The sequence below is a fragment of the Canis aureus genome, chromosome 15, assembly GCF_053574225.1.
Source record: "Canis aureus isolate CA01 chromosome 15, VMU_Caureus_v.1.0, whole genome shotgun sequence".
In the NCBI taxonomy this organism is placed as follows: Eukaryota; Metazoa; Chordata; class Mammalia; order Carnivora; family Canidae; genus Canis; species Canis aureus.
This window is the reverse complement of record NC_135625.1, coordinates 55,069,417-55,095,871: the sequence shown is the minus strand read 5'-3', so window position 1 is coordinate 55,095,871 and position 26,455 is coordinate 55,069,417. Positions and strand designations below refer to the sequence as shown.

Sequence of the window (26,455 nt, the reverse complement as noted above, 5' to 3'; positions counted from 1 at the left end):
AACAGAAACATACTTGATTATAGGGCTCATTTGACCTTGGGAATTCGTTTCAACTCTTGATTTCCCCCTCTTCCCAATACGCTCCAATTTTGAGGTGGCAGGTATAGCTTCGGTATATTTGAGACAAGCTCATAAAATGGAATAGCTTGGAAAAAAATTCTATGATTATTCCAGGCCAGTTCTGTCTCTCTCTATCTCTTTCACCACCCACATACGCACACACACACACACACACCTTACCTTCCATGGAAGAGAGCAAGAATTTAGTAACCGTCCACTAATATGCTGACATTCATATACTAAAAGCATGCAAATGGCAAGCTGTATAAAGGCTATCCACCCAACTCTTTTCCTAGCTGTAAAGATAAGAGGGAATCATGCATACTCTTTGTGGGCCCCATTGTTATTAATGGAATGCATCTGGGAAGTAGCTGTCTGTCTTCAGTTTGTGATAGTAAAACTAGCAGGTGTCATAACTCATGCTACTTGGTAGGGTAGTGACGTGCTGATAGTGAAGAGAGAAGTGAGTTTTGGACGTGGGTTAGATACCAGTGGGGAATGGGAAGAACACAAAGGCCCACGAAAAAGAGACTGGATGCATCTGAGAGGCGAGGAGAGAAGTGAATCATGAGCTAAGAGCATGGCTGGGGTAGACAGCAGACAACTTCAGGTAGCCCTCTGGGGTTGGAGAGGCGAGACGAGAGAAATTAGGAAGAACATACCAATGATTAATTTGTAGCCAGTGTTGGGTTCCTGCAGAGACCAGCAGGTACCTGTGCTTTCACCCTGTAGCACAGACAGGGGTACTCAGAATCCAGCTTCCAGAACTGGTGTCTCTGAGAACTGGATTAATTCATTGGCACCATGAACAACTGAGGCAGTCAACCATCCTTCAGCAAGATAATGGGGGTCCCCTGTAGGCCATCTCGGGACTCCCTTACCAGGGAAAATGGAAGTCTGGGCCAGTCTCAAATTACTCATAGCATCCTTAATTTCTAGCTACTTTAATTTTTTATCAAAGAGATTCTGTGCTGAGACGGTTTGAAGGAGGTCAGTGCAAGAGAGGGAGATAGCTCCCACCACAGGGTGGTCCTTTATTAATAAAATATGATTAAAAAAAATAACTTCATGGAGGTAGGAGACTGGCCCCCATGATCTGTTCCAGACTTTACAGTCTGCAATGGTTGTTTGAGAACAGCTTCTACCTTGGAACAATTCCCTGGGGAGAAAAAGAGGCATGTGGGAAGCGCCTGTGCACCGCCCTAATGCACTTTAGTCACACACGTGCGTACATACACACACACACACACACACACACACACACAGCCACTTACTTCCTACAGAAACTCAAACCCCAAAGTTATCTGCTCATTTGAGAGGCAGCATTCAATAAAGGGGGTTTTAAAAAAGCCTCTTGAAAAATATTTTCTCATAAAATCATTTATAAAGAAAGAAAGAAGGGCACCAGGTGGCTCAGTGGTTAAGCAGTGGTTGACCTGAGCCCTTTGGCTCAGGTCATGATCCCGAGCTCCTGGGATCAAGTCCTGCATCTGGCTCCCCGCAGCAAGCCTGCTTCTCCCTCTGCCTCTGTCTCTGGCTCTTTCTGTGTGTCTCTCATGAATAAATGAAATGTAAAAAAAAAAAAAAAGTCAATTGTTATAAAAGAAAGAAAGAAATATTTTCTTATAAAGAAAATCATTATAAAGACATGAGGCATTTGCCTCATTCTAAGAGCATAGGCAAGATGCAATAGCATCTTACCTAGAAAGCTGCTAATCAAGGGGCGGACAGCAATGGAACGGAAGGGGCTCACTACATATCTGTAGGCAGACCCTTTTTTCTACTTTCCATGGGCCCCTCTGTAGTCTTCCCTCCACAGCTCGTGGCATCTTACTATTGCCAAGGCATTGAACATGTTCACTTGAATAATACTGCTTTCTGTTGTCCGGTGATAGTGCATATTTATGGGTCCTCCTCAGAAATCTGCCCATGAAATACTCTTTCCTTTACCCAGATCCCAACGCAGAAATTACAGACTCCTCTTCCCCCTTTCCCTCTCGGTAGTGCCCTTTCCTTGCCTCTCCTGCCCCATTGTGTCTTTGCTAATGTCTTCCTAGTTCTGGCTGTGTCTTCCTTGATGGATATGTGGGGGCTGGCTGGGGCTGGAGGAGTGAATGGACTGCGGTGGAAAGTCATCATTTACCCCTCACCCTACCCTTTCCTCACAACAGCCTGTCCTTAACTAGTACCCTTGTGGCCTCTGCTGGCATAATTCTCTGAACTATTCTTTGCGTGATCTGTCCTTAGGCCTGCAACAGGTCTTGGGCGCTATACTCTCTTACTCCCTTACCATGGTGGCCATGTCCTTTGTCCCAACAGAGGGCAAGCTTGCCCCTCTGCACTTAACACCATTTACGTATTTACTACAAGCCCAGTCACTTTGGGACATGCTGTAGGGGATCCAAGGATGAGAAGGTCAGCCCCCAAGGGAGGTAAGATATGCATACAAAAATTCGAACACAAGCTAGAAAGTGAAGAGTACTCTGAAAGCAGCAGGGCTGCTCTAGCACCGTACTTCAAAGACGACATCCTGTGATCAAGGCCCTGCTGTTTAATCGGTCTTATGCTCAATTTATTCTATTACTGAACTATACTTCCTGTCGCTGAAATAGAAATCCACTGATCTCTATCAGGGCCACAGGTATTAAATCATCCTTCAGCCTCATCTCTGCTAGGCTAGATGCCAGTGCCTATTTTCCATTCTTTTAATATCAGCCTGAAATATAACAACTCTTCAAGCGGGAAACCCAAATTGGACATAATAAAGGCTTGACCAGGGCTGAATGTGCCTGGATGAAGGCCCAGTGCTGCCTGCCACGTTCCTGTTAACACATCTTAACATCGTTTTCACATTGATAATAGCGTCTCTTACAGAGATTGTTCATTCATTTCTGTGCTAAATCCAGGACTTTTTTTTTTTCCTTCCTCCCCAGATCTGTCGCCTTGTCGGCATATTTCCAGCACTTATGGTGAAACTAGTTTTGTTGTTATAATTTATTATTTGACCCTCACATAGAGAACTTCATACTGTTTTCAGAGGCCCATTTTCAGGTCTTTCAGGATATTCTGTACTGTATTTTTCTTGTCCAGGATCTTGGTAACTGAGGAACACAGAATCTGATTTCCAAAAGGGGGAAAAAGATTTTCCAAAGAGCACCTCCCCGAATTTCAATACCTGGGAAGTCTATCTGGTTGAGGCAATGCGGGGTTCAAGGTTCTAGATTGCACTAACAGTGTGCTTATGTATTTCTTGCTCCCCTCGCTAGGCTGTGAGCTCCCCGAGGTGGAGTGTTGTTGAGACAGGGTCCTTCCAACCCTCCTGCTGCTCCAGTTAGCACAGTGCCTGGTGAAGGGTGGGCCTTCTGGAGTATGTGCTGCATAAATGAATTAGTGCATGGGGCTTCATAATGAGCACATCATTACTTTGGCCAAGCAGATTGATTTTTTTCTGTAATTGAGTCAAAATGGAAAGATAAATGATGTGAGTGGCGGCCCAGCCCCAAGTTTCGTTGTGTTCACCACTGGAATTGAGATGCATCTGATTGTGATTGAGTGGTGGAGTGGGCCTGGGGGGCCGGAGAGGGTGGGCAGTGATTTGCAAGGGGTCTGAATAGTTGTTTGCTATCACATGCCTTGGAATTGGTCCCCAGACCCAAACCCCATTGTCACATGTCTGTGCCCTGAGAAGAGGAGGGCTGCAGAGAAGCTAAAACTGTTTCTACAACATATTTGCTGAGTGTAGGCCAAGCTCTGGTGCTTGAGTGACAAAGAGTAACAGAGCAGAGGACAGGGTCACCATCCCTACTTCTGTCCCAGAGCATAGCACTGTTCTAGAATTCCAGAGGACTGAAGGGAATGCAGGGCTGCTTTGGTACCTTGAAAGTTTGGAGCACAAGGACACCAGACAGTGCCTTTGACACAGAGGCCAGGGGTCTCAGGGTGGACCCCAGGGCAGTGGTGATGGGGGATCCTCTGAAATGACTTAATGGCAGAGTCAGAGCAGGGCCTCACTGGGAAGGGGCCTAGCAGCAAGGAGGTTGTACTTGGTGACTGAGTGTACTATTCATGGGCTTCTGGGAGATAGACTTCCGGAAACAATCAGAGAAGTCTTTTTTTTTTTTTAAACTGGCGGTGGGGTGGTATTCCTGCATAAGGAGGTAGCATTAAGAAGCATATTATTAATAATGTGATTCTGTTGTCACCCACAGGCAGATTCTGATTAAAGATACATGGGTAACAACTATAAGTGTTCTCTACCTTTTTAAAATTGTATTTTCTTCTGAAATGTATTTTTAAAAGATTTTATTTTTTTTTCATGAGAGACACACACAGAGAGAGGCAGAGACATAGGCAGAGGGAGAAGCAGGCTCCATGCAGGGAGCCTGAAGTGGGACTCGATCCCAGAACCCCAGGGTCACGACCTGAGCCACCCAGGTGTCCCTTTCTTCTGAAATCTTTTAGACTAAAGGGAATAAGGAAAATCATAATGAACATCTATGGGCGCACCATCCGGGTTTAGAAATAAAACTTTCAAAGTAACTTAGTGCCTTCTGTGTGCTCTTTTAGAATAGCTTCCCTTTCCACTCGGAGGCAGCTGTTTTCCCAAACCTGTGTTCAGTCCACTTTCTTGTGAGCTACTCCTTTGAACTATGTCTCCCTTTCACGTTTGGTCCCACTCCAGTTGGAACACCATCAATGCCACCATCGTGTGTATGTGGTTCTAGGATGATTCAGGATTGAGCATAGGAGTGATTCCTTTCGCTCTGTCTTAAGGCTTCTGTGTTTCTCGCAGTGGAATGCTGGTCCCCTTCCTGCGGTGCTCCCATTCTGTTAAAAGGAGGGCATTCTCTCCTTCCCGAGGCCAATCCTGATCCATCTTGAAGCCACTCCTACTCCGCTTCTTCCCCTGAAGCATATCCTGACCTCTAGCTGTATCCTCATTGGCAACCTAGCACACACCTTCAATCAGTGCAATGCACCCTCACATTTATTATAAAGGGAGCTTTTGTTCGGTGAAAAGATTATTAGCATTTGCCACCATTTGCTTGATACTTCCTGAAGCTTTCTGCTTTTACCCTACAAAGCTGTTCCTTCTCCTTTTGCCTAGAATCCCTTTAAAATTCCTCTTGCTTCTCTGAATTCCAGTGATTCTTTAAGAACCAGTGTCTAGCCACACCAGTGTGAAGTCTCCCCACGTGTGACTTTATTTCTTTGTACTTTGCCATTTCAGGAGGAAGGATGAGAATATTTGAGCCCACTCTTGTTTGCACGCATTTGAGAAATAGTTATGTTGTCATGTATGAGTCAGCCCTTCCAGCTAACTTGCTGTGAAGTTCCCCATTTTGTTTAAACTCTTTTGCAATGATTATTTAGGTCTACTTTCTGAGCTCTTTTTAAAATCTGGGTTTTTTTTTTAACCATCTAGACTGTTCTTTTCCCCTAGAGAGGAAAGCTTCTATCTAAAGAGGATCATGCCTCCAACAACCCTCTCTGCCCTCCAGCTTGAAACACATCTTTAAAATCAATAAAATTGTGCTTGAAAATAGGGTTCTAGCAATAGTTGCTTGACTGAATGGTTGCTGGTGCACATCTGTAAAACCCTGGTTCTGGTCTCAATGAAAATAATTATATATATCCTATATAATCCTAGGAAAAAGTATGTACAGAACGGATATGATTTCTACTCAAAGGAAGCTGAATCTAGGCCCTAGTGATATGCTTTAGAATGTAGAATTTGTGGAGTGCCTGGGTGGTTCAGTTGGTTAGGCATCCAACTTTTGGCTCAGGTTGTGATCCCAGGGTTGTGAGACCGAGCCCTATGCTAAGCTCTGCACTAGGCATGGAGCCTGCTTAAGATTCCCTCTCTCCCTCCACCTACCCCTAAAAAAAAAAAAAAAAAGGAAAAAAAAGAATGTGGAATTTGTCGTCCATAGATACAACTGAACCAGAAGGAAATTAAAAGACAATCATGAGGACTCTAAGGATATAATTCCAGTGTAAGAGACAAGGTCAGATCTTCAAAGGAAGCATGTTAGTTCATAAGCCACAGATTTCTCACTGTGTATCACTCTTATTCAAACTATCTAAATATTTCCACAACTATAAATTTATTTGCTGGTGTCCACTTTCTGCATCTGGATATTAAATTTACACATGGCTTTTATAGCTGGAATCAAATCCAGAGTTTTTTTGGGGTGGGGAAGGTCAGGCCTGGATTAAAGCATATATTTGTTCTTATTGCTAGAAAAATGGTCCATTATTTTGGATACTTAGGGTGTAGTGTTTACTACTCTTTATATTATAAAAATGACACTTTGTTGGGTACTGTCCTATTTTGTAATTAACAGATCACATGAACCGATACATAATTATGATGCCTATCTATAGACAGAAATAGATGGATATACACACAGAGTCTTATTTATTCCTTATTTATATGTATGTACCTTTTCTCACCAAATAAATTATAACCTTCTTGCCAGCAAGGATTTTTTCTAATACCTCGTTTGCACCTGATAAAGCCGAGAACAGTGTTAGGCATATAGCAGATGCTCAACAAATACTTGTCATTTGCTCCCTGGGTTGAAGAGGGACAACAATATTTGTTGAAGAAGTCCTCTCAGAGGCTTCCCCCGAAGCCTTTTTTTTTTTCTTTTGAGTATTCAGCATAGTACAGGATCTAGAAGCTCTGCTGTACCACCAACTGGATTGTGGAAATTCTTAAAGTTGATAGGTTTCAAGGAGACTGACTGGTTTCCAGACTCACAAGACACTGATGTACACATCAGAATGCTAATTAATGCCAGTTAATTAAGAGAATGAATGACCTCCCTCTTCAGTGCTCGGAGAACACTCATATTCCCACCATTCCCCAAAGCCATAATGTCAGGAAGCCTCACAGTCATCAGAGACTGCTTCATGAGTATGAAGTCAGAGCAAAGGGAGGTAAAATTGTCACAAGGAATATTTTACCCAAGCCAAGGGAAGACATGAGAAAACACCTCCCTCAGTGGAGAAAACACTTCTCATGTCACAGGATTGAACAAACCCTGAGATTCAAAGTCTGTCTCACTTGGAGAGTCCCAGATGCCACTGCCAACCCTGGTCTTGGATTCGGCATTCATGCAAACCTCTTCTACTGGCCCATTCTTTGTTCAGACTTGCTAACACATAGATGATGTGGACTGAATATTCACGTCCTTGGAAAATTTATATGTTGACATCCTAACCCCACAGTGTGATGGTATTAGGAGGTGGGGACTCTGGGAGGTAATTAGGTCATGAAGGTGAAGTCCTCACAAATGGGATTAGTGTCCTTATAAGAAGAGACACAAGACAGCTTGCTTTTTTCTCTCTCTCCACCAAGTGAGGATACAACGAGAAAACAGCCAACTGCAAATTAGGAAGTGGGTTCTTGCCAGATACTGAATCTGCTGGCACCTTGATCTTGGACTTCCCAGCCCCCAGGACTATAAGAAATAAATGTTTGTTGTTTAAACCATCCGGTCTATCATATTCTGTTATAGCAGTCCCAGATGACTAAGACAATAGATTACAGTGAGCTTACACTGGCTTACATCTGGGAGATCTAATGTAATTCAACACTTTTGTGTTGAATTTATTGAGTTTATTAGAAATGGTCTTTTGTAGAATTCTTGGAGGCCTTTATGGTGGCAGCTTTGAGAGAGGAGATTAGAAATAGACTAGGGGAAAAGCTTTGCAGCTTGAAGATGCTATTTTACTTTGAAGTTATTGAACAATGAAATCAAGCTATCATTAGCATCAAGGCAGGAAAAGCAAATGGAGCTCTTTTGTTGTTGTTGTTCATTAATTATAGAATAGAACCAGGCAGGTTTCTCAGTGAAAACATTTAATAAAAAAGCATATTCATTTTTCTCATGTAAGAGCCAAAAATCCAGCTGGAAAGCTTTTTAATTTAAGACCTCAAGAAGACAACAAAGAAAAGAAAATAGATAATACATATACAAAAAATAGCAGACAGACATTTTAAATTTGAGAGCCAACGATCTGAAATATGCATCCAGCTTTCTAAAATATGCTGCAGAGTAGAAAGTGCTGATGTAATTTGAGATTCTCCTAGGTATTTCAGAATTCAGTGTCTTTCTAGGATAACTTCAAATTATCTTTCCTTCTGACCTTTTCAGTGGATCTAAGGATTAAAAATTAAATTAAAAATTAAAAAAGACGGTTTCAAGGCTATTCTATAGTACTTCTGGTATAATATGTTCTGGGTGTTTCAATTTACTAATTTTATTCTAACTACAAATTTTATGTTAACAAATTAACCAAAGGTCATACGTTTATAATTAAGAAACTCAATGCCTTGTGTAGAAAGTGAATTAATCTGAATCCTTTTTTTTTTTTTTTTTTTAGATTTTATTTATTTATTCATGAAGACACCAAGAGAGAGGCAGAGAAATAGGCAGAGGGAGAAGCAGGCTTCCCTACAGGGAGCCTGATGTGGGACTCGATCCCAGGAACTTGGGATCATGACCTGAGCCAAAGGCGGAGGCTCAACCACTGAGCCACCCAGGTGCCCGAATTAATCTGAATCTTACTCTAGAGTTTTGACTGTTATTTATAATTCCTTTCTTCTAAATCAGACTTTTTTGAGGTATGTGTATTTATGAAAACAAAAAATGCCCCACTTCACCAAAAACAAAATTAACCCCCATACATTTCTTCATTCTTTTGTCTCTTGATTCATCACTACATCCCAATACTAGAAAACAATCTGCTATTTAGAGTCTAAACTTGAGATTCAACTTGCATGTTAAACACCCCATTTCAGAAAGAGTATTAATAAATGCTAGCCCTGTTGTTGGCCCTACCCTTCATCTACTTCTGCCCATCCTTCTGGGATTAAGTAAAGGTTACTCTTCAAGACAGCAGACTTGAGTCTTCTGTTAGAGAGATTTTTGATTAAATAGTCTGTTCACTGTTGGATTCCTTTGGGTTTGGTATGAATCCTATAATTTGATAATTATCTGGTCTTACAATGCAAATGTTAATTGCAGGTAATACTAAAGGGTTTGAGGACTAGAGCAACTAGGCCAACAAAGGGAATTGATTCTTACCACATTAATATCATTTGCATCCATAAGCAACTAAATAAGCATAATAGTCAAAATTATATGAGGTAGCAATCCAATTATCCTTAATAATCAGAGAAATACATGAGATGAGTTTCTTCATCTCTCTAGAGAAAAAGGAGTCAAATTTCCAGTAGCTCAGCAAGGGAGTGATGGAACCCCAAGGAAGACATGGATGGTGTCAGTATTTGGAGACCACCACAAAGGTCACTAACATTTCTACCCCTTCTCCAATATCTTAGCAAATTGAGCAAAATTCTGCCTTGGAACACAGATGTGGCTTGAAGTAGTCATTTGCTCATTTGTTTATTCATATTGCTTACTGGTCTTTGGGGAAATAAAAGTAAGATGTAGTTTTTAACCTAGAGTTGCTCTTAATTTGGTGGGGGAAAACAGACAATTAAACAGCCATTTAAAAAAGTCATAATTAATATAGCTAATTAATGTTAATGATAATATAACAATTAATATACATTTAAAGAGCCATGGGAGACTCAAGGTGGGAAATCAATTTCTTTGACAGGGGACCTCTGGGAAGATGTTTTCTAGAGGATGACTGTTGAGCTACGCCTTCCAGCTGAGTCAGAGTTCACCAGTTATAAGAGGTTCAGAAAGGAAGACAGTGGTGTGGAAAGTCATAGAATCCCACTGAGTCTGAGGACCTTTGCTAACTTAGATGCAAAACCAGACAGGTTACATGGCCAAGAGCTGGGTTGAAGTTTGATTGAGATAAAGCCATCATTTTAAATCTTTTGAATTTTCTCCTTAATTCATGACTAAGGGAAAGGGCAGATAAAACGGTTTTGCTTTTTCTAATCTGCAATTGAGGTCCTAAGCTCTCTCCAAGGATGACAGGCTCTAGGGGGAGTGACAGGTAACATTTTACTGCATTTTGTCTGTGTCTCATTTTTGGAAGTCAAGAATGCCTGAGGGCCAGTTAGATCACATAAGTTAGCCAAGCATGAAGTATGAAAATTCCTTTGGAACACAGTATATGATCAGAATGAAACTTGCAACTCAATGTAGAGTGAAATAGAAGTGAATCTGATTTAATGAATCATACTGGCTCTTCTAAATAATAAACATGTCATGTGAACCACCCTATATATTTTTTATGGCATCTGTTCATATCTTAATTTAATTTTCTCAGCCACCCTAAGGAGCATTAGTTCTGTCTGAAAGGTAAGGAAGTCCAGATCTGCTAAAGTTTTACCCAACATCCTCTTTTATCTTTGATCTAAAAGGAGTTTTGTAGAGGCAGAGGTAGTTGTAAGGGCTGGGCACAACATAACACAAAGGAAAAAGCACCAGAGTTGGAAGAAATGACACAGTTTCCAGATTTGGCCTGGCCACTGACTGTGTGCTCTTGGACATGTTACCTTGCGAGTGTGGGTCCAGTGATTTGGATTTTCAAACTTTTACCAGAGAATGTAGGAGAGTCTTAATTTCTGACCATATAACCCAATAGGATACCAGAATATGTCTCCTAGCAGTAATTCTGCACTCAGAAGGAGTTCTCCTGGAAAACTAGATCCTTTCTACAGGGTATGCCTCCCCAGTTCAGCTCTACCACAGCTCTGACAAATGCTGCAATGAGATAGAATTTATATTCAAATTCCTGTGATGTGAAGTACTTAGAAATGGAAGCATTAGGAATTTCCAACCTGCCTCAGCCCTGAGTTTTGAAAACTTCATTCTGTTCAGTTTGTAAGCCATGGAGCTTCTGTAGCTATGATATTCTCTGGGTAGCCAGGATATACTCTGAGGATGCTGACTCAGAAAGCAGACACATATTTGGGATATTTGGCTTTCATGGTTGGGTAGGAAGAGTTACAGGCTCTTAATAGGGGAGTAGGAGGGAGGAAGGGCATCAGGTATCAACTCTTTCTATATCACAATTTTGTCCAAGGCCCCTCAACAGTAGCTTCTCATCTTCTTCGTCAAGAGAGGAGAAATGGGGGATATTAGATCCCCTAAACGGGCCCCACTAAAAAAAAATCAAGATTTACACAACAGTTGATTAGAGAAACAGAAGGACAGTTCAAGGAAGGAGTGGGCAGAGGGATACATCAAGTAGAGTTGCCAGCAGTGCCTTGGGGAAGATGTCATTGTCATTACACCTGCTGAGGTTTCTTGTCTTTGAACTAGTATGATAACCCATCATCTCATCCTGCTTGTCGTCCACTTCCTGCTCAGTTATTTTCCACATTAGTTTCTTGAGTTCCCCCAAAAGACCTGCCAACAGTAAATGGTTTTCTGTGGGAATCAAAAATGCGTTGACTGCTAAGTAGACACAGTATAGCTACAAACTCCAGAAAGAAAGGACCCTTTCATTATCTAGTTGCTGGTGCCGGCTCTGGGAGTTACCTAGCTTTCATTTGGAGAGCCCCTAATTATGCAACATTCTCACTGGACAATAAGATACAGGTTAGTCTTAGGCAAATAAATAGCACATATTGAGCAATCTTCTAGAAGCTTATCAGTTGGATTCCTAAATGGTACAGGAAAATGGAAGCCTGTGAAGATGTGATAGGGGATCGTCCATGTCACCCACAATGGAAAATATGAACATTGGAAGAATTTCCTATTCTAAACATTGTGCAGTTTAAAATACACTCTCTGGAGACTCTCTTGAATGTACAGGCTTATGGCTGCTATTTATAGTGGCTGATGTGTACTTTACCAAGATTTTTATTCCAACAAAGGAACTGTATGTGATGTAGGGAGTTATTAAAATGGAAAATAAACTCTCACATTTTAACTTAGTCAATTGGTACTAACCTCAAATGCAACGTCAGATCTCACTAATCTGGACTAACTAGAAGAAAGGCCGTATAAATTCTGGAATATTTTAAAAGAAATTGAGTTTTGAAACTATGTTTGAACATACTTGCTGACTTCCACGAGGTGAAAAAAACATTAGAAACTTGTTTAAGAACTGCATACATGAAAATGATTTACAGTTAGCAAATTAAACTTTTAAAAATAAGCAAATGTTTCCAAAGTCCTTTAAAAATTACATTCTTACAAAACTGCTGATGAACATTGCTTAGTAGATAGCACACTAGTGAAAAGAACTGATCAGATTCACAAAGTATGCACATTATTCCTTTTTAACCTCATTCACAGATAAATGAAAATCTAGTTATACAGCCACTACGTCATTCCAATATGCTCATGTATCATCTCCAATGGTACTTTCTTGTAATACTGCTAAGGAGCATTGGAATAATAAAGGTCAAGAATTTCCTTAGAAGACTTCAAAGCAATTGAGATAGATTTCCTTTGACTAAGAATTTGGAATAGTCTGTAACATTCCTGTGTGCCATTCCCACCTGACTGACCAAATGAAGGCTACAAACGCAGATCTCTTATATTTGGCTGGTCAGTGAGAAAACCAATGGGCAGAACATAGATTCAATATATGTATTTGATATGCTTTGTTACATTTTCATTTGATTTTGATGAGAATTCTTTGTTTGTAGAGAATTCTTGGTTTGTAATACTTCTCCAGGGTTCCTTACACAGCAGAAAGACCCTTTTGATCCTGTGTTTAGAGAGGCAAACTTCTTGTGCTCTCAGGGAACAGAGGCTTCCCATTCACACCTTCAGTTGACTCTGGAGAGAATCTTTGGAATGCTCTGGATCACAAGGTGCTAGAAAGACTAGTACCTAATTCATATTTTCTTATTTAGAATTTTAGTTAAAAATAAATGAATTATGGGGTGCCTGGGTGGTTCAGTCCATTAAGCACCCCACTCTTGATCTCAGGGTGGTAAGTTCAAGCCTTGCTTTGGGCTCTATGCCCATCATGGAGCCTACATTAAAAGACAAATTATTCAGAATATTAATTATTTCTGTAGATGGAGAAGCAAGGGGGTGGGATTAGAGAGGGATTTCAGTGGTAACAGAAATGTCCTAGATGCTAAGCTCAGTGATAAGTTTATAATATATGCACTATAATGATTTACAACTTCTATATACATTACATAATATAATTTTGCCTGTATCAGCTTTTTCAAAATTAAAATGAATAAAATCACAAATTTAGAAAAAAATGATTAAGAATTATTTTGTGAAAAATGGGTACATACTTTCTTTACATTATTAGTATAGTATTTATATATGTGGTTGAGAGGCCTTTGGTTACTAAAACCACAATTATGTAATATGAAAAAAAAGTGATAATTCCATAAGGCAAAAGAAAATTATTTAAAATAGATGATTAGGGCAGTCTGCGTAGCTCGGTGGTTTAGCGCTGCCTTCAGCCCAGGGCCTGATCCTGGAGCCCCAGGATCGAGTCCCACGTCAGGCTCCTTGCATGGAACCTGCTTTTCCCTCTGCCTGTGTGTCTGCCTCTCTCTCTCTATCTCTCTCTCTCTGTCATGAATAAATAAATAAACAAAATCTTTAAAAAAATAAATAAAAATAAAATAGATAATTAATTAAATATTAGATATATGACTTTAAAAAAAAAAGACCCCACTATATAAGTTACCAAACTATCCTGTATTTTTATCTTAATTTAAAACCAGTAGGGAAAATGAATGTTAGAAATAAGGAGGTAGATTTTCTTTTCTGTGTGGAGATTTCATATCCATTTCTCCCATAACTTTCAAGGTAGGTGCTAAAACAGATTTGAAACAGAGTGAAGATTCGATCAAAATGTCTGAAGACATGGGAACTATGCACAGTCAGTGATTCTTGGGGACATGACCCAGAGATGGCTTTCCTGACAGCTCCTTCCTTACTCTGTCCTCTAGCCAGCTAAAAAATAGCAACAACAGATTGTGAGTACTGAGCACCAGCCAAATATTCACATATATTCTTGTTTTTTATTTTTTCTACCTACTTACCATTTATCTTTCTGTCATCTATCCATCTAGTGCTTTATAATCTACGTGAAATCTTATGAGCTGCTATGATGGCCATTTTTCTGATGAGAAAATGGGATTAGAGAGGCTAAGGGTTATTCTTGGTAACCTTGCTAGGATTCAAACCCAAGTCGGAGCAATTCTGTTTCCTGGAGGGCATCAGGTCTGTGTCTCCCTCCAATTTGCTCCATCCTCTCCAAAGACCGTAGTAACAAAAATAAAGCACGAAATCTTCCTTAAGGAATCAAATCAGGGGGATCCCTGGGTGGCTCAGTGGTTTCGCACCTGCCTTCAGCCCAGGGCCTGATCCTGGAGTCCTGGGATCGAGTCCCATGTCGGGCTCCCTGCATGGAGCCTGCTTCTCTCTCTCTCTCTCTCTCTCTCTCTGTCTCTCTCTCTATCATAAATAAATAAAAGTAAATCTTTAAAAAAAAAAAAGGAATCAAATCAGTTTTTGTCTTTTACATATTTAGTGAGAAAAATCCTTTGAGGAGTTTGAGTTGCTAAATGAAACTGCTAAGGATGAAGAAATCCTACATGATAATTTAGTGTCACAATTAAGCTTTGCTTAAAGAAACCTTGCCAAGATAATATATGCCAAACAGAAGAATTCTAAAATTGACGGCAGATAGGGTTCTATTTGCAAAATCAACAGGTTTTTTTTTTTTTTCCTTCTCGACTTGGCAAACTTGGGTTCCCAGTTCTTAACAATTAGTTGTTTTCATTCTGCCTCTCCACTTCTCTTCCTTTGCTTTTCATTTTACTTCCCACGAAGTAATCTGACCTAATCCCCTTTTATTTAGAAATATTATCCACAAATCGTTTTCAAATTAAAAAAACTCCACTCTGCGTGCAATACATTCTAGCATATATATTTTCCCAGAAGTATGCTCAACTGTCCTAATCAGTAGCCAGAGCATTTGTTACAGACAGCTCCATTTATCCAGGGAGATGAATAAGTGCACACTGCAAGAAGGCTCTGATTCAGCTTTGGCTGGGTGATTCTGAGAAGATTGGCACCCCTAGACTTAAGTTTCTTCATAGTAAAATAAAGCTTTTAAAATTCATTAGATCAGGGATTCTTGGCCCACAGTTTCATAGGCCCCCAGGAGGTCTGTGGATGGAGGTCCATTACGCCACTGAAAGTAAGAGCCAAGTTTTATGGGTGCATATGTGCATTTTTCTTGGAGGAGGGTCTACAGCTTTCTTCAAAGACTCAAAGTAGTGTGTGGTCCAAAAATGAAAAAGTAACATTCCATTGCAGAAGATTATCTATAAGGTCAGTGACAGCTGCGAGCTTTTATGAGCGATGATGTGACTATGTCCCTGTCCTAATGGTGACTATAGTCTTATTGAGAAAAATCTAAAGAAAAGCCAAGAGCAGTGATGCCAATGGCTTTCTTTGGCTTTAGGGGGAAAACTTGACCTTTGGTTCTATTTTTCTATGAAATGGGAATAACACAGAAGAGTTTTAGAGGGCCAAGAAAACAATGACCGTGTCTACACACATAAGCAATTTACCCGAATAAGCATAAAGAACAGTTCAATTAGACCCAATAGCCTCATTTACAGTTTGTTTCTTTGAATGATTTCTTCCCCCTGTCTTAAGGAGTTATTTTGGCATCGTAGAGATGATGGACCTTCAGCCAAGACAACCAGCTGAAACATGAAAAATTCCATTGATCATCTGTTACAGTAGAAAGGTTTTGAGGTTTGGGGCACACAGAACTGGACTGCACTCCCTAGCTGTAAGAAGTTGGACATGTTACCTAATGTTTCTGACCTACAGACTCCTCAGCTGTAAAATAGGAACAATAATATCCAGGTCTGCTATAGACTAAATGTTTGTTGCCCTCCCCCCGCATTCACATGTAGACACCTAACACTCAGTGTGATGGTGCTTAGAGCTGGGGATTTAGGTCATTAGGATGGCACCTTCATGAATGAGTTGAGTGCCCTTTATAAAAGAGATCTTAGAGAACACCCCTGCTCCTCCCACCACGTGAGGACAGAGCAAGAGGGCAGCTGTCTATGAACCAGGAAGCAGAACCTCACAGATACCAATTCTGCTGGCACCTTGATTTTAGACTTCCCCACCTCCAGAAATGCTTCTGTTGTTTACAAGCCAGCCCTCCAATCTATACTATTCAGCCTAAGCAAACTATCTAAGGACATGGGGTTGTTTTAACAGTTAAATTATATAAGCTATAGAGAGTGCATCACCTAACTGGCATTTGGTTGATGCTAAACAAATGATGGTTCCTTCTTTACAACACTAGATGAGAAATTTGGTTGACATGATTTTCCATTTGAGAACCATTTTTTGCTGAACTGAACTCTTTCAGAAAAATTCTGAGTTCCGTTTTACATACTTAATGTTTTAAATAAAAGACATATTGTTAATGAATTAAAAAATTAACCACATGGCTACAGTATGTGATTTTATTTATTTTATTTCATTTGTGCAGTAGACTTAGATGTGGCCAAAAGATTAAATTCTTTCCCAGCCTCAACAGAAACATGTAAGTAAGGGTTCAGATTCAGTGCAGGAAAGAAGCTTTGTAGTAAGAATGTGGCAAATCATGAATGAACTGACACAAATAAAGATTCAAATTCAGTAAAATATTATTTTGTGCCAAAGGCTTACTAAAACATTAATATGATTTTTAAAAAAGATTTTATTTATTTGAGAGAGAGAGAGAGAGATAGCAAGAGAGAGCACGAGCAGAGGGGAGAGGGAGAAGCAGACTCCCTACTGAGCCTGGAGCCTGACTCAGGGTTCAATCGCAAGACCCTGGATCATGACCTGAGCTGAAGACAGACACTTAATCGACTGAGCCACCCAGGCGCTCTCACTAATATGGTTTTAATAGTAACATCTAACATTTGTTGAGCATATACTATGCACCAGACTTTGTGTTAATTTCTCTACACAGGTTGACTAGTTTAATCTCCACAACCACAATGAGACAGTATAATTATCCCCATTTTCATACATAAAGAAATAGAAGCAAAAGATAAGTTTCAGCAATTTGTTACAAGGCCACCCAACTAGTAGTTGTCAAGGTCAGGATTTGAACCCAGGTCTATCAGACTTTGTCACCCATATGCTTAAATAACACATCATCCTGCCTTTCCTGAAGTGACTAAAGACTGATAAATTGTGTCACACACACAGACTATAAAGAAAAATTCACTATTTAAACTGTTAAATGTACTGACTTATATATACATATTTCAATTTTTTTCCTAGGAAGGAACCTATGAGTCAGCATTAGAGGTCCTCAAGAATCTAGATTTGCATTGTACACTTGAAACTAATAGAATATTGTATGTTAATTATACTTGAATAAAAACATATTAAAGTGGTGTTTTTAAAAGATTTTTTAAAAAGATTTTTATTTATTTATTCATGAGAGACACAGAGAGGCATAGACATAGGCAGAGGGAGAAGCAGATTCCCCATGGGAAGCCTGATGCAGAACTCAATCCCAGGACCCCAGGATCATGACCTGAGCCAAAGGCAGATGCTCAACCACTGAGCCACTTAGGCATCCCAATTAAAGCGTTTTTTAAAAGAATCTAGATATTCAAGTTCTGTTGAATGACCATCATGTTGGGTAGATCCTAGACTCTTGATGCCCTCTGGTCACCTTAAAGTAGGATACTTTTAGCAGCAGAGGAATTATGAGGTTAGTGGAGACTGGTCCAAGTAGGCCATCTTTACCGTTTATAACCTGACCATTTATGAACTGACAGGCAATAAATAATGTCTATTTAGAGTGAGAGAGAACAAGAGAGGGAGGATTGATTCTTCACATGGCTGGACACAAATAAATAAAGAAAGATCTCTTAGGTGAAAATTATCTATCTCATTTTGTCCATGCCCCTACATTCAAGTTGGGCTGACCCTAACCAATATCAAATATATAAAAACCTTACAGAAATAGTTTAAAATCTGTTTCAATTGAACTACTTGAAAAAACCCTTTTAACTTAAAGCAAAAATGAAGAGATAGATCCTAACACTTTTTTTTTTGCCCCTTGGAGTAACCAATTTTCAGAGAGAACTGCAGCATAGTTTTGAGCCAATTTAGCTGCTCTAATAATTTAGACCATTTCAAAGGAATATTTTACTTAATTTCCTAATGAGAAATGATTTTCTGATTACAGAAAAACAAAAGCTGCGTTTAAAAGATTTCAACTTAAAATGTCAAGGTCATAACTCTAAGCATTGTAAATAAAAGTGTTTTTGTGTATGGATGTTGTAGAACCATGGATTGACTACACTATTAAATCTTGCAAAACGTTTTAGTGACAGAGTTCTGGGTGGGAACTACTTAGACTCAGTGGATTTTAAAAAACTGTTTTTCTACTACAGTAAAAATATTTACTTTCAAATGTCTAATCATCGGTATATTTCAGAGGCTCGTAAAGATGTATGAATGATGACAACAGCAACAGTGTTTTCATTCCCTTTATTTATGTCTAAGAGCCTCTGAATCTGATAACACCGTTCTACAATAGGGGCCTTTCTTCTGATCAGAAAGAGAAACTCAATGTTGGATGTGGAAAGCCTGAGCTGGGAATGCAATGAGTTCACGTCTTGAGAACTGAGGGAGCTGCTTGTTGTGGGAACAAGCCCAGGAAGGGGAAGAGTGTGACCCATTGACGATCTCGTGGAGAAAACATCACTGCAGGGTTCTCAGCAGATAAACCCAAGCTCATGTAAAAAAGGAGCTCAACCTGAACTGGTGTTGGCTCCTTCTGGCTGGGGCAACACAGTCCTTATTCAGACCTTGATACCTGTCACCTCCACTCAAAATTCATCACTCAGTAGCAAATTACTGTTCTTCATCTTGCCTAAGGTTCTTATAGCCTCTTAGAAGCACAGAAGGAAAATCTTCATATTTTTTATCTTGTTTTGTTTTGTGGTAAATGTATAAGAGCGTCCTGAATTCTTTGTGTGTTACAGAGAATCAAATTAGATAACTACAGTGATAGTGAAGAGTGATGTTTATTTGAGTAACACTCAATAGACAAAAATGGTCATTCCAAAGGTGATTATGTAATAAACACTAGATGAATAGTACTGTATTAATACTTTGCTGTATTACCTCTTTGTTTCCCCACAAGAACTCTATAAGGGGGATCCCTGGGTGGCGCAGCGGTTTAGCGCCTGCCTTTGGCCCAGGGTGTGATCCTGGAGACCCAGGATCGAATCCCACATCGGGCTCCTGGTGCATGGAGCCTGCTTCTCCCTCTGCCTATGTCTCCGTCTCTCTCTCTCTCTCTCTGTGTGACTATCATAAATAAATAAAAATTAAAAAAAAAAGAACTCTATAAGGTGAGTATTATCTCCCCTATTTAACAGAGGAGAAAACAAGGTTAGAAATATCAAATATTGTTTAGGCTCGCATAGCTAATAAGTGGCAGACCTGAGAGTTGACAGCCCAGCCCACGCCCTTAACTGCTAAGATCTACTGTCTCCCACTGTTGTGCCTTCCCATGTCTCTTCCTTTGTGTAGAACATATACGTCCTATTCAGATATACCTCATGCTGGTGCTGTGATCAGTCTATCTTTACTAGATACAGGTGAAAAGTTTAGCATTTTTTTTCTACTGCTACTTTCTATTTGAGTAGGAAGAGAGTTGAATTTGACCCCTTTGAAAGTATTTCCTCTTCCCCCATTTTTCCCCTTGTAATGTATGTATTCCCTGATGATACAAAAGCACCTGCATAAATAATCCAGGGTAAGATGGATTACGTACACGGATGGGAGGAGAAATAGAAACACATGAATCAAGATGTGTTAATGAAGATGTACATAGACTAGGGTGAAATATATTAAAATGTATTGAAAATATAGAGACAAAGGCAGAGAGGGATTGAAATAAAAGATAGCTATAGAAAGGGAAGCAGAAAATACCCATTAATTTTTTTAAATCTCATGCTATAGGTGAAGAATATTAAAGAACAGTCGGAGAAGGACAAACATTATATGTTCTCATTCATTTGGGGAATATAAATAATAGTGAAAGGGAATATAAGGGAAGGGAGAAGAAATGTGTGGGAAATATCAGAAAGGGAGACAGAACGTAAAGACTGCTAACTCTGGGAAACGAACTAGGGGTGGTAGAAGGGGAGGAGGGCGGGGGGTGGGAGTGAATGGGTGACGGACACTGGGTGTTATTCTGTATGTTAGTAAATTGAACACCAATAAAAAATAAATTAAAAAAAAAAGAATATTAAAGAACAAAACTATCATTTGTTCAAATAGGCAACTGATTTAAAAATCCAGTTTAATTTGAGATGTGTACAAATAGTATCTTTTACTTAGAAACAATGCATTTAGAATTTTCATTGATTACTTGCCAAATTTATTTTATCTACTGAATCTTTCTCCCCCCGTTGCTCAGGATTGCTCTGAAGTTAGTAATCCACCAAGGATGTGAGCTTCATGACTATTGGGACACTGCCTGGCCTGGTGGCCACTCATACTCCTGATTCAGTGTAGTATCTTGCACTTTATAGATAATCAATACATTTCTTTTTGATGATCAAATGAAGTCCCTGCTTTTACCAAATCTAAAGACATCACCATAAGGACTCAAGAGTGATAGCCAAATGAAGGACAAGGTGAATAACAATATGATGCACAGGCTAATGGTAGGACAGGGAAGGATGTGTTTGATTGACTAGGTTCACAGTCTAGGTTATGGAAAGCCACATGACCTGAAATGCACTAGAGGACAACCTGCAGAATGAGGTAGGTGTATGACAGTCTCAGGGCATGTGTGACGCAGTGAGAACATGCCAGTCGCAAACCCCAGAAAGCCAGCACGGTACAAAATGTATGGTTAGCTTTTTAAACAGCCTCTTAAATTTATTCTGAGGAATGAAATGTATAAGAATCTGGCTTGTTTTAATTTGTGGTTATAACATCTGGTAAGAGTACGAGTTTTAAATTATTTATCATTGCAAAATAGAACTACACCTGCTACTCAAGCTCAATAACAACTAATTGAAAAAACAGGGTATTTTTATTTGGAAAGACTTAGGTACAAGAAGTGGAAATCAACTGACTTTCTCTTCTCTGTGTTGTCCCTTTCCTCACACTGTATGCAGGGATATAGCACACAATGGGCATAGTTCATCTTTAATAAGTATCAATGAATAGCAGGGTATAAATTATACTTGAGGATATAAATATGTAGTTTATTTTTTTAAGATTTTATTTATTTATTCACGAGGGACACACACACACACACAGAAAGACAGAGAGAGAGAGAGACAAGCAGAGGGAGAAGCAGGCTCCACGCAGGGAGCCTGATATGGGGTTCGATCACAGGACTCCAGGATCACGCCCTGGGCTGAAGGCAGGTGCTAAACCACTGAGCCACCCAGGGATCCCAATATGTAGTTTCTTGATCCACACTTGGTTTTGTACAGGTTGAAAAGCATTAAGCATACTTTTCTCAAGTCTGTCTTTCTGTTGTTCTGTGCTTGATGCCCAAAATAGGGCTTGGAACAGAGTAGATGCCCAACAGAAATTGGCTGAAAGTGTGAATGAATGAATCTGCAGCTCTGAGCCTTGGCGCCACTCTATTTTTACTAATTTACTCCACCAGCATTCCTGATCTGGGTTGAGTCCTTTCTTTTTGTTCCCTAAATCCAAAGGAAAGTTAGGTCTTCTCCAGTCTGGCCCCAGGGAATTATGCGTAAGGCCATAGGGTCACATTTTCCAAAATGGAAAATGCTTTATTGTTTTGAATAAAGTAATATAGACCATTATATTTTTAAAAGTTAGACTATATCAAAAGTAAAATGAACTTAAAAATGACCATCAGTCCCCCAGAGAAAAGACCAACTCCTGCTACAGATGAGGAAGCCATGGTCTAAAGATAAAGGAAGAGGGATTTGCCCAGGGTCTTCCAAGTCCTTTATCTTCAGATCAAAACCACAAATTTGGATGTCCTTGATTTCTGGTTCTGACCATCTATTTCCTGTACACACCCTTAACTTTACCATCATAGTTGGCTGGACCATAAAACCTGCCCTTCACTTTCCATAAGTGATCAGATTTTACAAAATCCTAAAGAGGGAGGATGGACTTACTTAACACATCCTGGAATAAAAAAACTATATAGAAAGTTCATCTTAAAACAGGAAAAGATGATCGGTACAAAGGTAGAGAGGTACTTAAGTACTTCTTTCAAAAAAGGAAGAAAGGAAGAAAGGAAGAAAGAAAGAAAGAAAGAAAGAAAGAAAGAAAGAAAAAAGAAAAGAAAAGAAAAGAAAAGAAAAGAAAAGAAAAGAAAAGAAAGAAAAGGGACCAGATGGAACATAATATCCCAAAAGAATTAATACAGACAGAAATGTAAATTTAAAAGGTTAGGATAAATTTGTGTATATTTATTTTAGATGATTAAGGGTACCCAACTAAGTTTCACTTAGTACATTTCTTTAATGATTGACTTTAAAGGAAGACATGTCCTACTACACAAATTAGAAAACTGGAAGGAAGGAACCATATAGGTGTGTAGAAAATTCTTAGGCAAAATTCTGGTTCTAAAGAAACTGAGTTTATTCAGTGTAATTACAGTATGGCTCTAACCACAGCAATGTGGTAGTACCATTCCTTCACATCTACTCCCCATCTCCCTCCTTGCTAGAAGGCAAAGACACTGGAGATACTGATGGTGTCTGATGCCCAATTTTCTGTACTCATTCCTGAGTCCCTCTAGCTCCACGCTCTGGCCTGGTCTGTTTTTTTTTTGGATAAAGATATTTTATTGACTTTCAGTTGGATCTGAGGCCATATAACACATCACAGAGAAGAGTAAGAGGTTTGTCCCACTGGGCCTGGATATTGCTTATAAGGTGGTGATGTCCACTCAACATGGATGCTCTCCTCGGTTCTCCCCATCTCCCTGACACCTTTGTCTCCTCTGATGGTTTCTGTTGTCTTTATGACCTCTCACTCTCTCTACACTTGTTTTCTTGACACTATCATTACCATCCACCTTCAGCTTTTGTATAACCAGCCCCACACTGGATATGCCCTAACTTATCCTCTAATAATAATTTCTTTCCCTTTCTGAACAAAGACAGAGCATTTCTATCTCCAATTGCCTGGAGAGAATCTCCATTTGGATGTGGTTTCTCCCTGAATTAAATACTTCCCCCTGGCCATGTACACTCAAGAATGGAATGAGTTTCTCCATCTAGGACATGAAGTTTCCAGCTCCTCAGACTTACTTTCTTTGGAATTATCTTTGAGTTTCTCCCTTTCCTGAAAGGTTGGCTAATTTTCCCTCTAAAACTCTCATACTTGATCCTCATTTCCATATTTGCTGCCCTGATTCAGGCCCTCATTACCATATACTCACTCTTCCCACACTCTAGTGCACTGTAGATCACTTTCTTCAAGCATCTTATCACCTACGGCTCCCCTGATAAGTCTCTGTCTATTGCCCTGTGTGGGAAATAGGAACACCCAAGATGTGTGAGTCCAACTCATTCCTCATTGAGTGATAGGTTTTCTATACCAGGATTCTTGTTTCCACCTGTGATATTTGCTGGTGTCATTCCCTCCCTGAGATGGCTTTCCTTTTACTCTTCATCACTGTTACAACATCCTCCATGGCCTATCACTTTCAAGGAGCTTTTTCTGACTGGTTTCATCGCTGGAAGATGACTGCCTTTCCTTGGCATCGATGTTTAGTTCTGGCTGTCTATATGGCTCTGTTGTTGTTTCTTATTTGCTTAGTTAATGAAAATGGTTAAAAAACAAAAACAACGACTGCTAGCATTTATGGAAGCATATCTGCCATGTGCCAGGTACTGGCTAGGCCAGTTACAAAGTTCAACAATCTCCACAACCACCACACAGATTCTGTAGCTATTATGCCTGCTTTGCAAATAAGCAAACTGTGGCTTAGGGGGAAGTCACTTGCTCATGGCCACACAACTCATTGAGGCAGAGCAGAGACTTGAGCCCACAGAGCCCAGGTACCAGTCACGGTGTCACATGTATGTACATTGTCATCCCATGAATGGCGGCCTACTCTGACCAGGTTAATCAAAGGCGGTAATTTTACTTTCTTTTGTGTTCCTCATATACATATATCAAGCTCATGTCCTCACCAACTTTGGTTATAGGTGTAAGTTTCCTGTTCTGTACTGCAGGATCGCTAAGGGATCACCTTACTGCCATCTTTTCATCTGTGCATTAACATTGGTGTGAGGCAAAATCAGTTTGATTGTAAGATCATCGTGCACTACTTTTCTTCCTGTGAATGCCTACTCTATCTGATTTGAGCCACATTACATGCCACTGTCCATTTTACAAGATGTATTTATGCCCCGTGCTTCATTCATATAATTGTTTTACTTCCCCAACCTGCCCTTGAACTCACCACGACAGAGGCCTCACACAACAGAACAGCTTCCAACTAGACTCAGAATCTCTATTAACTATTAACCTTTAATATGTGGATTACTGAATTTGGCTACTTTTCTAATATGAATAAAGATTTGTCACAAGATCCATCTGGGACTTATTGCCTTTTTATTTTTAGACCAAAGACTCCCATTTCCTAGTTGGTTTCAATAGTCAGCATTTGTCATTTTTCCTGTCATTTCAATATTATAACTGCTTTTTAAACTTTCATCCACACATTGCCTTTGTCATTTAAAAATTCTAGTATGAAAGGCTCCTGATTTAATGCAACTCTTTGATTCTTCCAGAATCTCTCTTTTCCTTGATGTTGGTTTTCTTTTATTTTTTTAATGCACAATTTAGAGTCATAACAGGAAAATTTTCCATAACTATTTTTGCAAAAACAGTTTAGTGTGCAATAGACTTGGCCCTTTAGAGTGATGATCTTTGAAGCCTGAAACCAGCATTGTTAATAACAGAACACAAACACCATTCAACTTAGATCCTTACCTTTCTGCTTCGAGACGCATTTCTTCCCGCTTTTGCCTCCTAAGTTCTCTGCGACGTTCAAAATCATCCATGGTGTGGCTTCAGGTCTAGAGAGACAGGAGAATCTGGACCTAGCAGGGAGGAGGTAGGTCAATATCATAGATGAATCTAAGTATTGTTTCCCATGAAACACTTTCACCTTTGGCTCCCCACCATACCCACCATCCCCACCATTGTTTCACCCTCTCTTTTCTTCTTTGCTCTGAAGAAAAACACCTTAGAAGACTGGCAAGGTGGCCAGTGATCAGCTTCTGACTCCTGAGCTGAGTCCTTCGCGTGTTAAATTTAGTCTCATTCATGAAATTATTAGGGACAAATAAGTAAGATCCCAGGATTACAGTTCAAAATAAATAAATAAAAACCTCAGGAGACAGAAAGACTCTGAAGATCTAAAATACTGGTAAGATTGCTGAAGAGCTACTGAATGATTTTGTTCTTTATAACTTGCTTGAGCCACAGACAAAAGTTAAGAAAAAGTGAACAAAGAAAGAGGAAAAGAGAAAAAAAGTGTGAGAAAAAGAAGAGTGGCCAAAAAGGAAATATGTGGGTACTAAGAGAAAAGGAAAAGAGGGAAAATAGTAATAAAATAATAGAAGTATCCAGGCGTAATTTGTATATTCTGAAAGAATATTAACATCAGAATGATTTTTAAAAAAGACCACAGCAATACTACTATGAATAAATATAAGCTAGCAGCATTTTTAAAAGCAGTTGCATATGATCAAGCTGTTTTCAGAGCTCAAAAGTCCCGGCTCGTTTTGTGACCCAACCATTTTATCCTTTCCTACCTCCTCCGTGATGGTTTTAATCCCAGAAAGATCTTCCCTTTCCAGCTCTTCAGCTGAGGAGCTTGCTTCCCTTGCGCTTCTGTGCCATGAAGCCAAGTATTCCAGAATTCCCCTGCAGCCCCCAAACCCAAAATGACTACCAGAAAAGGGGAAGCGGGCTCTTTTTGTCCTTGCTTTGTTTACAGAGCTGTCAGTGGTTAGTTAAACTCGGCCTGGAATCTGGCATTTAAGGCCTGCTTGAAGATTGTTTCCTGTGTGGAGCGGGAGGCCTCCACTTCCTCTGGAATCCTAGACTCTCCGCTGCACTCAGATCACAAAAAATATTTTCCAGCCCTTTCTGTGCACATGAGACGAGCCATTTGCCCTGCATAGGAAAATAAGGAACTGTGCAAAACCTAAAGCCATCACCTAGTGACATCTTTGTTGCAAGGGGCAAAAAACAAAACTGAGATTTTGAAGCCAAGCTCAGAAAGCTTCTTATATAAATTGTCAGATTCTTTTATTCTCAAGCATTTTTCCCCTTAAAAAACTCACAAAAACAAAAATAAAATCTCTGCCAATAAAAACACAACTATACAATGTTTGCATTTTCCCCCCTCTCTTATCCCTTAGGGTATTATTTATACT

The 26,455-nt window shown here is 39.7% G+C and overlaps 1 protein-coding gene across 8 annotated transcripts in view; it reads right to left on the bottom strand.

The window, feature by feature from the left end:
• CALD1 (caldesmon 1) overlaps positions 1 to 26,455 on the bottom strand; it is a 189,171-nt gene that overhangs the window by 77,011 nt on the left and 85,705 nt on the right. For 7 of the 8 annotated variants that reach the window (XM_077849996.1, XM_077849992.1, XM_077849991.1 and 4 more), the window contains one exon: positions 25,002 to 25,111. In XM_077849996.1, the coding sequence (XP_077706122.1) occupies positions 25,002 to 25,072 (71 nt within the window). In that variant the 5' untranslated portion in view covers positions 25,073 to 25,111. Of the gene's footprint in view, positions 1 to 25,001; positions 25,112 to 25,828; positions 25,990 to 26,455 lie in introns of those variants that run through there. The other variant, XM_077849993.1, reaches the window with a different exon arrangement.